This window comes from Globicephala melas, chromosome 1, assembly GCF_963455315.2.
Source record: "Globicephala melas chromosome 1, mGloMel1.2, whole genome shotgun sequence".
Classification (NCBI taxonomy): Eukaryota; Metazoa; Chordata; class Mammalia; order Artiodactyla; family Delphinidae; genus Globicephala; species Globicephala melas.
The window spans coordinates 149234254-149251389 of NC_083314.1; the positions used below are offsets into that span (position 1 = coordinate 149234254).

The 17136-nt window shown below is 55.4% G+C and overlaps 1 protein-coding gene across 7 annotated transcripts; it reads left to right on the top strand.

The window, feature by feature from the left end:
- Window positions 1–1338: 1338 nt before the first annotated feature.
- TAL1 (TAL bHLH transcription factor 1, erythroid differentiation factor) lies at window positions 1339–16908 on the top strand. 7 transcript variants are annotated; one of them, XM_030870062.2, is made up of 5 exons: window positions 1339–1398; window positions 4152–4313; window positions 7749–8186; window positions 9501–9595; window positions 13285–16908. In XM_030870062.2, exons 3-5 carry the CDS (start codon window positions 7750–7752, stop codon window positions 13737–13739), a joined length of 987 nt encoding a protein of 328 aa, XP_030725922.1. In that variant the 5' UTR covers window positions 1339–1398; window positions 4152–4313; window position 7749; the 3' UTR covers window positions 13740–16908. The 7 variants fall into 7 exon arrangements, with proteins under 7 accessions (XP_030725922.1, XP_060161814.1, XP_060161815.1 ...); XM_060305831.1 differs by lacking the exon at window positions 1339–1398 and adding an exon at window positions 1667–3869; XM_060305832.1 differs by lacking the exon at window positions 1339–1398 and adding an exon at window positions 1667–3230 and having other exon boundaries at window positions 3691–4313.
- Window positions 16909–17136: the final 228 nt, after the last annotated feature.

A 17136-nucleotide genomic window follows, 5' to 3' on the forward strand; every position in this document is an offset into this window, starting at 1 on the left:
GCGGTGGCCTGTCTTGTTGCGGAGCATGGGCTCTAGGCACGTGGGCTTCAGTAGTCCTGGCTCGCCGGCTCTAGAGCACAGGCTCAGTAGTTGTGGCGTACGGGCTTAGTTGCTCCGTGGCATGTGGGATCTTCCCAGACCAGGGATCGAACCCATGTCCTCTGCATTGGCAGGCGGATTCTTAACCACTGTGCCACCAGGGAAGTCCCTAAGTGACTTTGGGACTCCACCCTAAAAGAATGAACCCAGATACCCTCCATGGGCTGAGCCCATTGCCTACCCCTCACTGAACCCAGATTTCTAGGACACAGTACAGATCTCAGCTCGTGCTGCGAGTTGAGCCCAGATCCCTCCTCCAAGCCTAGGCTCTAGCTGGGCTCCAGAGGACTCTGGTGCCAGATTTCCGTCAAACCCAGGTTCTACCACTCACTAGATACGTGACACTGGGGAAGTTTCTTTCACTCTGCCTCAGTTTCCTCATCTGTAAACTGAATAATTGCACCAACCTCTTAGGACTGTTTATGAGAACTAAATGAGTTAATATTTGTACCCTGCTCAGAAGACTGCTTCAGTATCGAGATTAAAATGTTAAATTATGAGGGGAGGGATGTTTCCCAGCTCTGGGCTCAGCCTGAAACTCGGTATAATGGATATTTTAAACTCTTCGTTGACACCAGTTCTGCCTCCATAGAGCCTCTTGGGTGTGACCTCAGTCCCAACATTCAGGCAAGCAGGCTCCATTTTAGAACAGAAAAGAGCCAGGGTTGAAGCGGGTGAGAGTCGGGGGGAACTGGGGAGCTTTCTGGGATAAGAGGAACTGCCCATTGAAATCCGAGTATCCAGGACACTGGTATGAATGAATGTCAGGGAAGGAAGGGTTGGATGTGATCATTTTGGTGTTGTGGTCTTGCTGGGGTGCGAGTCGTTGGAGAAATGTGTCTGGAAGGCCGAGGGACTGAGGTTGTGGGGAGCCCGGCTTCCCGAGAGGCCTCGGGATCAGTAATGAGGCTGGACCCGGCGGGTCCTAGACAGAGCGCCCGCCCAACTCTCTCCGTGGCGCATTACGGAGATGGTCCCAGAGCCGCGCAACCAGTCCCCACTCCCTCCGGTGAAATTGCCAAATTAAAATGAATCATTTGGCCCGTAATGGCCGAGGCGCTTATCGGGGGCGAGCGGACCCGCGGCAGTGCCTTATCTCCGCGGCACACACGGCCCCCGCGCGCCTCGGCCCATGCTAACGAGGCCTAGAACGTGAGCGGGATTAGAGCGCGGCGGTGGAGGAGCCGGGCGCGCCGCGGCGCGGAAGCGGGGGACTGGAGGGGGGGTGGCTGGGGGAGGGCTCGGCACTAAGGACCAGGCCTCAAAATGGCCACACGCGTACCCCCTTAGCGGCAAAACGTGAGCATTCTGGCCTTTTTCTAGGGGCAGGCAACCTGCAACCTCCCACGGAATCCCCATCCAGTTCCTCCCTCTTTTGCCCGCTCGCAGAAGAGGTTTCGCTCCTTTTCCCTCGGTTTCTTTCGATGGGGGGCATTTTCCACCGACGCCCTTGAGCTCGCCGCCGCCGCCCCTCCCGCCTCGGAGACTCTCTTCCTTCCTTCCCCTTTTCCTTACGCAATATACAGAAATGCGCGAGGCGGTGGTTGGTTTTCATTTCTCCTTAGTGGTTGTGTGCATGCGGTGGGATTGTGAGAGGGAGTGTGTGAGCTGTGGGCAGTGTTGACTTCTTCTGAGAGTGGTCTTCTAGGCGATAGGTTGTGTGTCCAAGTGTGATGGTGTTTGCCCTCTTTAGGGTGTAGATTTGAGTTCTCCGAGGCCCTTCTGCGTTTTCATCGTTGTATATAATTACGTTCGTTTGCCTTCTCGACATGTGTGCGGGGTTGCTTGGCCTTTGCGATTGTGTTTGTATCGTCTCGTTGTGTCGGGCGTGTGTGAGCCTGACTGCGTTGGGTTGTGCGTCCCTGAGCGATTGCGTTTGATCGATTTCGTTGTGTCGTGCTGGACAATGTGTGGGCCTGACCGAGTCGGCTTGTGGGGCAGTGTTGCGTTGTGCTTACTTCGCTTCCCTTCTATGGAGCTGGACCGCGTGTGGCCCTGTCCGCACCGGTGTGTGCCTGTGTGCTGGTGTCCTTTGGAAGTGCGTTTGTAAATCGCTGGGGGGTGGAGGGGAGGGCGAGCGAGCGAGAGATGGATGCGCGAGTTGAGGAGGCGGCATGGGGGCGGGGAGAGGGATTTCACGTTTTATTCCAAATTATGATGTATTCGGAAGCCAGCGTTGGCTTGGATGAGCAGCCCTGCTCTGTCCAGAGGCCACTCTGTGCCTCGGTGTTGGAGGGGTTGTTAGTGAGTGGGAGGCTCTTCCAGGCTGGAAGCTGAGCAGCGCTCGCGGAGGCCAGCGCCTTCAGGCCGGTAGCCGCCGGCTTCGGTTCTCGCCGCATTCAGGCTTCGTCCATTTCTGGTCAGTTTCGCGGGTACGGCCGCCGGGGTCTGCGGGAGAGGCCCGGAAAAGACAATGGGCGCATTCTCCAGGCCTCGCGCCTCGGGTGGGGACCTTCGGGATCATCTCCAAGGAACATTTTTCTACCCCCTCCCCGGGTGAGCGACATTCCCGCGTGGGTCAGGTACCCGTCACATCGATGACCGGGACCGGGCTTCCTGGAGGGACGGGGTCAGTGCTGCCCTAGCTCCGAAAGAAAGGATTTTGTTTTGCCAGTTACTGTGGTTGCTAATGTCATCATCATCACCACCACCACTACTACCACCACCACCATCATCATCATCATCATCGTATTTTAATTAAAATAATCGTCCAGGAGCGAAGCGGCTTGTCCCTTTTAGCTTCTTCGGGGCGATAACAAAGCAGCGCGGGTTTCCTCCCACCAGCGCTGATCTTTAAACTGCTGGGTTTGTGGTAGGGAGAGAAAATGGAGAGAGGGACGAACACAGAGACTCCGTCCTAAAGCAGAAATTAAACCCGACCTCAGACACCGGGCGTGACTGGATTCCTTCTTGTTCCCACACCTCCCCCCTCATTTGGATTAGAAGAGGAGAAAGAAAATCTCCCGCATTGGACTGAAACCGCAGGGAATAATTATTACTGTATTTCCACTAAAGCCGGGGCAAAAAGGAGGTGGCCTTAGCAATTAATTCAAGACTTCGATGTGTGACCATAAACTGGACAATTTAGGCAAAACAAATTAAACAAACCTTCCGGAGGGAGGGAAAAAAAGGTGAACTAAATTTCACTACCGCTACACCCTGGGAAGCAGTACTGGATTTATTTTTACCCTCCGTCCTTTCCTTGTTTATTGCTGAAAAGAATTACTAAAATTCTCCCCTTCTCTGACGATCTGAATGCCGATAAATCGAAAATCTTGTGTAGGGATTGTTGAGGGAAAGGCGAGGGCCTTTCCTTTCTTTCTTTTTCCCTTTCTTTTCTTTTCCTTTCTTTCTTTTCCTCCTCTCCCTCTTCTTCCCCGCCCCCCTTAATCTGTAGGAAGAAAAAAAGGGACTGGGTTACATCAGATATCCCCCCACCCACCCCTTTCTCTGGGATCTGCGCCGTTCAGACTGTATCCCTTCGGGAAAGTATCCTTTGGAATTGGGTTCTGGTTTCGCTTTGGGTTGGAGGTGGGCAGGTGAGAGTCATGGAGAGAATGGGGTCCTCAGAGGTTCTGTCCCACCGACCAGGGTCTGAAGATCGGATTCCCCTTTTCGGACACACATCCCCCTACCCACCCATGCCAGGCTGCGGACGACTCCGCGCTGTGGCCACAGCTCCGGCCTGACTTCGGTTCCCGAGCCAACGGCGTAGACGAGTCTGCTTAGAAAACAAATGGCCACACTGAACCAGACATCCCGGTTGGAGGGTCCGATAATGTTCCGGGCAGTCTGCGGCTGGGTTGTTGTTGTTGGACTAGATAGTTATTCCTGATTGGTCAGGTGTAGGGTTCTTTTTTATGGGGGTGCGGGGGAGGCTTCAAACACCTGCAGGTTGGGGGCGGAAAGCTGCTGGCGATTCCCGGGGCGGGTTGGCGAGGACATGAGGTAATTCCCAGCCATTGACCCCCATTTCTCTCTCTCCCTCCCTCTCGCCCTCCCTCTTTCTCTCCACCCCCATCTTTCCTGGAAACTCGCTTTGGGCGCGGCAGACCGCCCAGGACCACACCGCGGCCTAACTGCCGGTCTCTCAGTGAGAGAGGGGGAAAGCAAAGACCCCTTCCACAACCTGGACCTCGGCTCCTGCCCCTCTCCCGCCGGAGGAGGAGTGGAGATCCTATTCAGAGGGGCCGCTCTCTCTAAATATGCCCCAGGTGAGTTTTTGGGGGAATAGTACTGGTGGAAACAGTCACCAGGAAGGCCTTGGGATCTGGCCTGAGGTGGGGAAAGCTTGGGACAGAGGACAGACCAGTTTCAGATTGGGGAGGAGGAGGGGAGGACGAACCCAGAGTTGGGAATCCGGGATCTGACTCTGCCACTGACTGTGGCCTCTGTGCCACTGTGGCTTCCAGCAGGGCCGTTTCCTGGCCCTGGGTGAAAACAGCTAGTTGGGCTTAGTCCCCCCTCACCCAAGGTCCCCCTCTGTCCTGGTTCCGTGGACGTTTCACCGGGCTCATAACTTTGGGGCGGCTATATCCGGATAGCGCAGGCTGTGTGCTCCCGGGGCTCTGGCAGGAAGAAGGCCGCAGCCATCCTGGCTAACGCAGTCCCAACTCGGGTGGGCCCAGGCTGGGGCCTAAGGCCTAGGGTGGGGCTGCGTTCAAACACCGCTCCACTCCAGTAGCAGCGGGAAAGTGGTTCTGTTCACGGGCGATTTGGGTTTGCGTGCAGGCTTGGGGCTCCCCCAGTGGGTCATGCGGGTGTGGATGCAGTATCAGGGACCAGAGGCTGTGTTTAAGGCGGCGGCTCTAGCCGGGGCATGGCGGAGGCCGTTTTCACATAAGAAATTTTCCTTGCTGGGAATTGGAAGCTGCCGGAGACCAGGTGCCTGTCCCCCAGGAGCTCTCGGGTTCCCCTGTCGTGTTCAGACACACATGGAAGTTATGTGGCTGGCTGTCTGGCAGCAGGAGATGAGCCGGTGTAGGGGGCTTTGAGCTGGGTCTTGGTTGCACAAAGAGGAGTTGTAATGGTCTAATAGTCTAGTGCTGTTCGGTTCGAAATCTGAAACCTTCTCACCCCCTTCTTCATTTTCCCTAATAAAAATAAATAAACATCACTCTGGCTTTCCTTTTAATAATCTTAACCAAAGCCAAGTGATGGGATTTAGTCACCGACCACCGAAAGTGCTTGTGAGTTCTCTGGCAGCTTCCTCGTGAGCCTGGCCCTCTGGCCTGGGTGATCCTGGTTGCAGATGAACCGGCAGGGTTTTCCTGAGGTCCTGGGAGGGGTGGGGAGAGGTTGACCACAGACCCCTGGGGACCAATCATAGGTTTGGCGGGGGGGGCTCAGAGATACAGATATTTATAGGCGTCTGGAGAGGGCATTTGGGGCCAGAGTCAGCTCATCTGAGATACGTGCTCCCCTTGCCCCTCTGGGATCTGCTCCTACTCAGAGTCTCGGAATTAATCAGAAGGTACAAATGTGTCATATGGAGAGCTTGAGCTCATTCTGGCAATTGCTGAGTGAACGGTTTGTCACTCGGTTAGGAGCTGGGACTTAAGCACGTGTCACTAGGTGCACAACGGTGCCTGGGGACAGTAAGGTAGGGAGCCAGCTCCTTGGGGCTTGTACGCTTTGCCAGAGGACGGTATATTTCTAATGCATTTCACTGTTGCAGGGGAGCCAGGAAGTCTCCAGTGGTATACCTCTGGTGCGTTTCTAGTGGCCGCGGTGTCTTGACGGTCGGTCCCATTCTGTGGATACAGACAGACCTATTGTTTCCACCATGAACATAAACTCGTTTCCAATGAAGTGTTGCAGACCTACTGCCTTTGCAGCCAGGGTGCACCAGGTCTGGGGGAATTTTGTCATTTTGGGGCACTGCCCATGGGGCTGGCAGAGCTAGGGCAGGAGCTTAATCTGAATGGTGATTCTCCATCAGCTGTGTGTCCAGTGGCCATTGAGCTGAGCTCCTGAGGAGGTTTCAGAAGGTCGGGTCTCTCTTCTGGGGTGGGAGGATGGTTCCCAGGCCGACTCCAGTCCAGAGTGGTGCAGTGGCAGAGTGGCTGCCAGGAATGATCAGATGGACTCTGCTTGGTGCTGAGTTGGATTTTTGTGTATTTGTTTTCTGCTATAAAATACGCCAATTATATAATTCCAACAGCAGAAATCTTATTTTGAACATCTTATGAAGCCTGTTGAGTTGATTATATTTTTATTGTTTTATTAAAACTCACAAGCATTTCCCCACTCTGGACCCAGAGTCTCATAGTTTTTCTGTTTTCATCCTTGCGGGGGTGGGGTGTGTGTGTGTGGTGGGTTTTGGAAGAACTGGAGGGAGCGGTAGTGGGGAGTGGAGCCTCTGCCTGCGGTCACCCAGGAGTATGGTTGAGGAGGAGAGGACTGTCCTTTGCTGGAGGGGGGCGGTATGAGAGGGTGTATATGGGAGGATAACAAAGACAGAGCGAGACTGGAGTTCGAGTCCTGCTCTGTGGCAAACAGGCGAGTGTGACCTTGGGCAAGGTAGTCTCCTTGCTGGCCCGGTCTCCCAGTCTATAATAATGTTTACTTGAGCATTTGCACAGTGCTTTTAAATGCATATATGAGGTACACCTCCCATTTCCCAGAGGACAACACCGAGGTAGGAGAGGGGGATGGGGGAGTGCTGGACGAGTTCAGCAGCCATCATGACACCCCTTCGCCCCACACTCCTGGATGGGAGCCCAGACCCCAGTGGCCTCAGGAGCACCCTTTGAACGTCGGGGCTTCACACTGCCTCAGGCAGGCTTCCCTTCTAGACCCCACCTCACTTTTGAGTTCAGCTGAGCAGAAGCGGGTATATATAGTGTGCGGGGAGGTATGGCCGGGATCATCTTCTTCCCTTCCTTATGTCCCGTCTCCAGTCCCGGGAGGAGTAAAAGTAAAGGGCCATTGGGGTTTCTGGCGGCTACACAGAATACAGGTGGATTTGCGGAGTGTAGACGGACGCCGTCCCCGCAGGGGTGAATATGTGTTGAAAGGGAGAGCTGGCTCCTCCGGATAATTCTCTGCCAGCTCTGATCCCTCTTGCACACACACCCCCACTAGGTTTCTGGGTGTATGTGTGTGGCGGTAGGCTGGGGGCAGGTATTGCTGAAAGGCAAGGGAGGTTCGAAAAGCACCCCACCTCCGCGCGACAGGTTCCCCGCCAAAACCAAAAGGGGGGCGGGAAGAACACGGTCGGGGATTTGTTCCCTCCTCTTCCCTTGCGGCCTGAGAAGGGGCACGGGGTGATATTTCTTTCTCGCCTCTTTCTACATTTCCTTCCTCCTTCCCCCCCACCCTCTGTTTTTCTTTCGCTGGCTGTATTCCTTTTCTTCCAATGTCTTTGTCGTCCTTCTCCACCTCTGTCCTTTTGGCCCTCAGTCTCTGTCTCCCGGGCACCCTCTTCTCTTCTCCCGAACCAGAGGCCCCCTTTCCCTCCTGCCCCAGCACTGCGGGCGGGTGTGTGTCCACGTGGCGCTAAGTTTGTCCGCCTCTTCTCACGTTTCGGTGCGTGAGTTTCTCTCTGCCTTTTACCCCCTCCCGCACCCCCCGCTCCGATCCCACCCCACGTGGATGGGCTGGGGGCGGTGGTCAGAGCGGGTGTCCGCTTGTCTGTCTGCCCGCAGGATGACGGAGCGGCCGCCGAGCGAGGCGGCACGCAGTGACCCCCCGCTAGACGGACGGGACGCGGCCGAGGCCCGCATGGCCCCCCCGCACCTGGTCCTGCTGAACGGCGTCGCCAAGGAGACGAGCCGCGCGGCCCCGGCGGAGCCCCCGGTCATCGAGCTGGGCGCGCGCGGCGGCGGCCCGGGGGGCGGCCCCGCCGGTGGGGGCGGCGCCGCGCGAGACTTAAAGGGCCGCGACGCGGCGGCTGCCGAAGCGCGCCATCGGGTACCCACCACCGAGCTGTGCAGACCTCCTGGGCCCGCGCCCGCCTCGGCCCCCGCAGAGCTGCCCGGCGACGGCCGCATGGTGCAGTTGAGCCCGCCCGCGCTGGCGGCCCCGGCCGCCCCCGGCCGCGCGCTGCTCTACAGCCTCAGCCAGCCGCTGGCTTCTCTCGGCAGGTCAGGGCCGGCGGGAGGAGCGGGTGGGCAGGAGGCATGGGCGCCGGGGCTCCTCTTCCGCACGTCGGGAGCCGGCTGCCCTCCTCCCGGCGGGGCAGTGTGGCTGAGCGCGCTAGGAGAGGGGGAGAGGGGGACGTTTCACACCCGGGGTTGGAAAAGTCTTGGCTGGAGTCCCCGTGCAAGTGAGGAACGAGCCCTCTGCTAGTGTGTGTGTGTATGTGTGCGCACGCGGGGGGCGGTGTGCAGGTGTCTTGTTAACGCGGCGTGCTGCGAGCTTGGAAGCCGAAGAGGGGGAGTACCGGCATGCGGCTGGCTGTGAGCAGAAGCGCTGGGCGCTGCCTGGTGGTGGTGGGGGGGCGTGGGGTGGACAGGAGGAGTCTGAGTGTGAGTACCAGGAAGGAATGTGTCTGAATGCGCTCCGCTGTGAAATTCTTCTGGAAGCTGCAGCCCTCGGTGGACAGGTAAGAGATGTGCTTGCAAGAGGTCTCCCTCCTCTGAAACTCCCTGCCAGGGCCTGCCTGGGGAATAGATCCCTCCCTCCTCTCCTGAGCTCCTCTGCCCCTAGCTGCGATCTCTGGCCAGGACCTGTGCTCCCTTTGGTGTGAGGGTATCCATTTCCCTGCTGGGGCCACAGAGGTGGTGGAGAGCAGGAGACACGGTTGGGGTGGGGACAGGAAGATGAGGCAGGGAGAGACAGTGGGGGGCAGTCGGTGAGTCTGTGGGACACTGGAGGAAGAAGTTACGGAGAGTCGAGTGGGTAATGGGGGGGCATGTCAGTGGGGCTGAGTCAGGGTTTCCTGTCTGTTGTCTGTCCTTGGGCCCCATGGGGCTGGAGTGAAGGTGGGGTGAAGTTGGGGGTAAGGAACAGGGTGCCCTTATGTGGTGCAGGAATTGCACACTGCCAGGTGTGAAGGCCGTGTCTGCCTGTGTGAGCACCTGTTTGGGAGTGGAGGTGCCTATGGCTTGTGCGCTTGTATGTGGGGGGTGTATGTTCATTTTTGTGTTTGCTCCCTGTGTTCACCATTAATTCTGTGTATGTGTGTTTGTGTGTGTCTGAGTGTGTGTGTGTGTAGGGGTGTGTGGCCACCCTCCCCTTGTTTGTCTCACCACAGAGAGAGTCTGGGGGTGTTGTGTGTGTGTGTGTGTGTGTGTGTGTTTCATGCTTCTTCTATCCCCAGTTCCGATGTGAAGGGACCAGGGTTGCCCTTGTTTTTTGGGGCGGGGGCTCAAGAACATGTGGGGAGGATCTGTATGGAGCCCCTCTCTCCCCTCCACCCACATGTGATCTTGTGATCTGCCTGCTCCCTCCCACAGTGGGTTCTTTGGGGAGCCAGATGCCTTCCCTATGTTTGCCACCAACAACCGAGTGAAGAGGAGACCCTCCCCTTATGAGATGGAGATTACTGATGGTGAGTCAACCCCCCCCCCCCCCCGCTCCACTTGTGTACTCACTCCCTCAAGGTGTTAGAACCCTGAAGGAGGAATCATCGGGGACTACTCCCTAGGTGTCTCACATAGATGGGCAGCTCTCTTGGAGCCAAGAGAAGCTGTTGAAGTCCTCGCCCTATTGACCTGGGACTAGGGGAGGTCATGGGTGGGGCTGGGGGTTTACCACGGTCCTGGGAAGAGAGTGCATGGGAGTGAGGACACACTGTGGCACTTAGTCCAAACCTCCACGGTCAATTGTAGTCCCCACTCTAGCTCCATTCCTACAGTTGGTAAGGATCCCCCAGGAGGGCAGAAACACACAGTGTTTCTAAGCACCAACCTCCAGGGATTCTCTGTATCTCCTCCCAAGTCCTCTTTGGAATCTGAAGTCTTCTCCCTGCCTGGAATTGCACCTTTAAGGGTCTTGTCCCAGGTCCCTGCAGAGTGGGGCCCTCTTGTCCCCTTTTCCACACTCTGAGCTGAGACTCGGAGTTCCCTTCCTGACATCATAGATTCTACCCTGCTCCCTCCCTCCCCCCGACCCCAAAGGCCTCAGCATTTTTAATGTGAACTACCCAAGTAGTCTTTGGCCCCGAACTTGGGGGAAGGAGTTGGATGAGTGGGAAATTTGGAGGACCCCCTCCCTCTTCCCAAGGTTGACTAGATGTAGTAGATGGGGCCCAGCACCAGGGGGCAGGAGAGCAGGCTCTTCAGAGCCGAGGGACTTCCTGGAGCTCCTGGTGCACACCGGAGGCCTTGAAGCCAGACTGGGATTTCTGCAAGTTGCTGGTGGGAGGGATGTATGTTGAGCTGGGGCTTCTGGAGGGGATCCCTCTGTGGTGTTCTGGAGAGGAGGCAAGCTAGCATCTGGACAAGGAACAGATCTCAAAAGACCCAGCCAGCCTGGGGCACAGGGGTGTAGGGCCGGGAGGGAAGGGTGTTGGAGTGTCAGTGCTGCTAGGTTAGAGACAGGAGGTGGGTGTACCAAACAGGAAGTAGGCAAGACCAGCCCTGAAGTTCCCCAGGGAAGAGGCATTTTCTACAAAGGTCAGAGACGACAGAAATCAGGCACAGAGGAAGGGGCAAGGGGTGAGGGTTTGGGGGGAGTGCAGGAGTGTAGAGAGGAGATTACCCATGAATGATGCCAATATTTACCAAGCAGCTACTCTGTGCCCTGCCAGCGTGAGACAGAGGACATGGAGGGAGGTACAGACTCAGGAAAGAGGAAGGTGTGGAGAGGTGGGTGGTTCTCTGGAAAGGACCAGAGAGGAATAGACAGAAATGGAGGTGAAGGGAAGGGTGGAGGGGTGCAGGATATGCCCACAGGATTTTGAAATCAGAGATTTAAATGAAAAGAGTCCATAAAAGTGGGGCTAACACAAGGTCTAAAGCCAGGACTCGACGTGCATTCCTGTTGCTGAACTTTTCTGGGCCTCCGTTTTCTCATTTGTAACGTAGGGAGAATAATAGCTTCCTCACAGGTTGTTGAAGGAGCACAGTGGGGTAAAGTGCTTTTAGGGCCTGGCTTGGGGTAGGCACGGCTTCTGGAGTCTGTGTAGCTCTAGTTGTGACAGCGGCCATAATGCCTCTCTCCCCACCTAGGAGCTCCCTCAAGATCAGCCAGCTTCAGCCACAGAGCAGTGGTCCTCCTGGTGGCACAGCTGAGGGACTCCCCTCTGTCTGTCCTGGAGGCCGGAGAACAGCAAGTTATTTCCTCTGAGGCACCCAGGGTAGGACTGCCCAGCAGGCGTGCTGTGTTTTTCCCAGCCTGGGTCTGGCCTTTGGCAAAGAGTCAGCTGGGCTGGGGCCTGCTGGGGTTTGGAAAGATAGCTTCTGAGGCACTGTGGGCAGAGGATGAGTGATTCTCCCTGGGGGAAACATGGTGTGTGTGTGTCTGTGTGTGTGTAAGACTGGTGTGTGTATGTGTAAGAGATGATTAAGCGGGAAGTGTCGGCGCGGATGAGCTGGGTTGCAGAGGCAAGGTCTGCCTCCGTTCTGGCCGCCGTCTCCATAGCTGTGAAATGAGCAATGGGTCTTAGGTGATGTCTTCTCTCCTACCCAGCTTTCCACGTTCTGAGATCCGGTTCCAGGGTCATCAGAAGAGGGCAAGCAACCATCCCAGTACTGGCAGTTCCTTCAGTGCTCAGAGCTTCCTGAGGACTGCCAGGAGCTGGCTCTGTGCCTCAGGGTTGCGGAAGGAAGCAGCCACCTCAGCCCAGGAGCCTGGGAGCACTAGCGGGGCGCTCCTCTGCCTTTGCTGGCTTTGGGAATCCCAGGTCACGCTTGGACATTTAGTGCAGTGCTTTGTATACCATAGGTGCTCGATACATGCACACTGGTGTCTGCCCCTGCTCTGCAAGTCTTAGTACATGAGCGCTAGTGAATACTGTTCTAGTCTGTGATCAGTGCACTGTAGACACGGGGAGACGGAGGCAGCCCTCAGACGCCTGCCTAGAGCCTCAGGCCATGCCTGTGCATGGCTGTCTCTCCACTCCTCTCCTGGGGAAGAGAGCCTGCAGTGTAAGTCATTTCCCCACCACTCTGCTCTCTCCTCCATTCCGTACCTGCCAGCATGATCAGTTGGTCAGCAAATATTTATTGAGCTCCTGCCTACTCTGTGCTTCCATCACCCTTAGAATAAAATCCCTACATCTTACCACAGGGCCCTATGGGATCTGGACTCAGGCTCCTCTGATCTTACCCACACTAATCTCTCCGGGCTGGCTTCAGCCATTTCCCAGCTCAGGGCATGTGCACATGCCCTTCCAACTTCCCTTCCTGTGTCTGGCTGGCTCTTCTTCGGCCTTAAGTTCTTCCCTTATAGATGTCACCTCCTCCAAAAGGCTGTCCCCAACCACCTCAGGTAAACATGGCCGCTCCTTTCCATCTTTCGTTTACATTCAGCTTCCCGTTTGTTTGTTATTTGTTTGCCGATTGTTCATCATCTGTCATCCCCATTAACATGTAAGCTCCACGAGGGCAGGGACTCTGTGCACCTTTATTCCTTAATGCCGAGCACAGTGCCGGTTGTCAGGAAATAACTGATGAATGGATAATAATAGCTAACATTTATTGAATGTTTCGTCAGAGCCAGGTATTATCTTAAGTACTTTACCTGTATTAGTTGTTAGATTCACAAGACAATCTTATGACTTGAGTTACTAGTGTTATCTCCATGGTACAGGTGATGATGCTAAGACACAGAGAGTTCAGGTAACTTGCCCAGAGTTACTATCTAGGGAGTAACAGTCAGGAATTGAACCTGGAACGTCTGGCTCCAGAGTTTAATCTTTCTAACTAGTGCCATATGGCCTCTTAGCACAAGTGAATGAATGAATAATATATGGTTCCTGTCCTCAAATGTCTCACAGCTCAGAGAGGGGGACAAACATGGAAACATAAGTGATGATCAAGAGTGATGGAGATTACAGGATTATAGGGCCATGGTGGTTGGTTAGATCTGTCTGGAGGGATGAGGGAAGTTCTCAGAGAGGAGGAAACAGATAAACAGGGTTTTGAAGGACAAGTAAAGAGTTTTCTGAGTAAAAGGAAAGAGGGCATTCTAGGTTTCCCAAGTTTCCAGGTGGATGGCTTCTCCGCTTCCCCACAGGAGAAGACGCCCTGGGGGATCCCCGACCCACTGTCCTAACCCTTGTCCTCCTACCTCCAGGTCCCCACACCAAAGTCGTGCGGCGCATCTTCACCAACAGCCGGGAGCGATGGCGGCAGCAGAATGTGAACGGGGCCTTCGCTGAGCTCCGCAAGCTGATCCCCACGCATCCCCCAGACAAGAAGCTCAGCAAGAATGAGATCCTCCGCCTGGCCATGAAGTACATCAACTTCCTGGCCAAGCTGCTCAATGACCAGGAGGAGGAGGGCAGCCAGCGGGCCAAACCTGGCAAGGACCCTGCGGTGGGGGCTGGTGGAGGGGGTGGTGGCGGAGGGGGCGCTGCACCTCCAGATGACCTCCTGCAGGACGTGCTGTCCCCGAACTCCAGCTGTGGCAGCTCCCTGGACGGGGCAGCCAGCCCGGACAGCTACACGGAAGAGCCGGCACCCAAGCACACGGCCCGCAGCCTCCATCCTGCCATGCTGCCCGCCGCGGATGGAGCCGGCCCTCGGTGATGGGTCTGGGGCCACCCAGGACCAGCCAGGAGGGTGCCCTCAGGCCACGGGCACCATGGGCTTTAGGGCAGGTGGGGTGAGGATTGGGCAGCTCTGAAGCAGGGCATGGACTTTTGATGAGCTTTCCTTGATGTCTGAGCTGTGGGAAGTCCCAGCTGCCTCTGGGGCTGGCTTTCCTGTTTCCTGCCTCAGTAGGAGAACAGAAACATGGAGCAAAGTGGTAGGTACTTTTTATGAAGATGGCACGGTCTTCCCCCTTTTCCATACCCCTAAGACTTCTCAAGTGAGAGGCTGGAGCGGCGTTGCTTCCGGCCTGGCGCACGGGAGCCCTGTCTTCGCTGAGACCTGGGGTTGTCAGCTCTCTCCTGTGTCCGGCAGCCTCTGCCTCGCCTTGAGCCCCTCCCAAGCTCGCTGGGGTGGCTTTTGTGGCCACACTGTCCAAATACACAGGTACCCAATAGCTGCCCGTTTCTTGAGCCCCATCTTCACCCAGGCCCCTGTTGGTCCGTCCAGCTGCAGAGAGTCACAAGCCTCGAGGTGCCTTCTTCAGGGCCTGGCTGAAGAAGACGGCCAGTGGACAGCCTGCTCTCGACTAGCTGGGCCAGAGGGTCAGAAACCCAGAAGCCCTTACTCCTTGCCCTGGGGATCGAAGCTCTGCTCTCTCCCCACTGAGACTTGCCTTCCTCATCCTTGTGGCTGTGGGGACTGAGTCTGCGGCTGTGAGCGTGCCCTGTGAGCTTTGTTCGAAGGCAGACAAAGGAGAAATGATGAGAGTGAAATTGAGCAAGAGCTATTTGGGGCACGTGGGCTTCAAATCGTGGTGGTGCCTCAGAGCTACCTGCCTGCGTCCTCAGCGACACGTCGCTGTTCACGCAGGGAGCAGATGCCAGTGTGCTGATCGGTGTGTGTTGATGCTGAGAGTAGACGTGCGGCCCCATCTCGCGTTCTCCTAGCTCCTCAGAGGGGCCTCCCTGCTGCAGGATGTCTGTTTGCTGATGGTCTGGTCTGTGTCCTGAAACTGAATCGACAAACTCTGTCCTATGAATTCTTGGCATTTGGGATTTTGCTTAACTTCAGGTATTTGTGGGATCTCTAGGTCTTGATATGACCCAGGATCTAGCCCCACTTCTAGTGCCTGGGGAGCCCAGTGAGAGACCAGGCCCTGGCGGAGACCCAAACACATTGACGTTCACTTAGCAGAACCTTCGGCATTCCTGAGCGCACAAATTTTGGTCATCCAGGGTGTGTATGGGAGGCTGGCGTGACGCAGTAGGAGTACTCCCCCCCAGAAGCTGTACATGACATTTTTGTAAATCAAATCCTTATCTTCACCTTTTAAAGAAATACTGCCACGAGTCCCTTGGTAAAGTGGAGAATCCTTTTGTAGAGTGGACTGCTGCCCCCTCATTGATCTCCCGTGTCAATCCAGATGGTGGGACATGGTTTTCTTAAGGCGACGCCTGCCTGTGACCCACCTCCCAAGTCCCTGGAACAAACTGCACACAAGTCCTACATACCTGTCATTGTGCCCTCAAGTCACCCCAGCCGGCTCTGACCAGGCGCTGCCTTTGAGGTCAGAGGGAAAACAATGCCCTGACTTTGCCCTGTCCATAGCAATGTGGAAGAACCACCGCTGCGGCTGTCGGGAAAGGCCCTCACACCTTATGGGCTCCAGCCTGGTGGCTCGCCTTCACCATGGCAGGACCTTGGGGACAGCCGCATGCCCATGGGGAATGATCCCTGCTCTCCTCCCCTTCCTTTTAAGTTGTGAGAGGAGAGGTCCAGTTTGTGGGGGTGGGAGCAACATGGTTAACCCTTGTAGCACTCTCTCTGTCCCATTTCAGCGCCCCCCCCCCATCATATTTTGATGAACATTAGGATTCGTTCCTTTCTGATACTTGGAAGCTCCTGTGAAAAATCCCATCTGTCTAAAGATGGAGCACCTGTTCTAGGTCCTAAGGCTGTGTTTGCTTCCGGTGGGTTAATTTGACCTGGGAGTGAAAAGTGGCCACGGTGAGCATAGGTGGATGGGTTTTAGGAGATGGATCACACATTCTTTGAGGAACTCCAGCTACTGGCTTCCTCTTCTCTCAGACTTGCAGTGTGACCTGGAAAAGTTCTCTCTCTGAAAGTCAATTTCTCATAAATACGCTAGCTTGGCCTGTCTCCTAGGGCTGTGGTGTGGACTGAATGGAATCGTGAAAGTAGAAGCATTTTGAGATCGTACGGAACTCTGTCCCCCTCACTATCATTCCTGCAGTGGGGTTTCCCACCCTGAGTCCGGGACCGAGGCAGTGGGCCAGTCTGCCTGTCTGCATAGCATTTGGGTAATTTAGGTTCTAAACCACTTTATCCTGAGATATCTAGGTTATCCTTATCTCTCCAGATTGACCTCATTTCAGTCTCATTCCAAAGCAAGGCACAGGAGGGAGACTAGAAAAGAGAGATGGGGACAGAGGCAGAATATGTGAAAAGTACTACAGCTACCCGAGACAGGCCTGGGTAGGGGTGGGCAAAGCTTTGTGTCTTTGTTAAGTACTAGAAAAGATCCATAATTTTCACTTTCCTTTCCAGCACCTCCCCCCACCATACTCTTCTCCTTCCTCTGCCTCCTCTTCACCCATGAACATTCTCCATCCAAGAATAATATCTGTACAAAAAGGAAAAAATGTAAAAAAACATGAGGAGGACAAAGATGACTGTTAATGACTGGAGGGAATCATGTCTTTTAAGACAAATTCGTATTCTTTTATTTGTAGTGGCAAACGACAAGATGGTACAACCTTTATCCTTTTCCGAAAGCAAAACAAAGGGCACAGCATCGGTAGTCAGCCGACAACTGTCTCGGCCTTTGGGGGTGGTCGTGTCGTACTTGTGATGTCAATGGTACGTGGCCCCCGCTGAAGGCTTGCCCCCCAGCCCATGTACATAGCGCATCGTTCCTGCGGGCGGGCCCAGCACTTTCCGTCAATGTTGTACTGTACGTGATGCATTGCGTTGGTCTCTGCATTTTTCTGCAGAAGAGGAGTAACCGCTCCAGGTACCTTGACCTTTGTACAGCCCAGAGGCCAACACTGTGGGCGTGTGACTCTAGCGACAAAACCCATGTGGTGATGATGTGTGTATATATATAAGGATATATTGGGAAGATTTCTAAATAAAAGTTTTACAAAGGGGCCTAGACTCTGTGCTTGCGTGTTGCACCCCTAGGATGGGACATTAAAGGAAAGGCGTGGCACGAACCTGTCTCCCCTGAAATGGGTTCTCCCGGGGTGGGCTCCCACCTTCTACCCTGAGGCTCCCCCCTTAGGGTTTCTGTTCTTTTCCCTCTGCCAGGCCTCAGGGAGGGGGGCCTCTTCTCAGTGCTGTGCACGCACGCTTCGGGCACGGGGCCTCG

Excerpts from the sequence above, each read along its gene's own strand:
- TAL1 (XM_030870062.2), top strand. The coding sequence starts at position 7,750 with ATGACGGAGCGGCCGCCGAGCGAGGCGGCACGCAGTGACCCCCCGCTA. Across the intron at positions 8,187-9,500 it reads CCGCTGGCTTCTCTCGGCAG|TGGGTTCTTTGGGGAGCCAG; the intron begins GTCAGGGCCGGC and ends TCCCTCCCACAG. Across the intron at positions 9,596-13,284 it reads TGAGATGGAGATTACTGATG|GTCCCCACACCAAAGTCGTG; the intron begins GTGAGTCAACCC and ends TCCTACCTCCAG.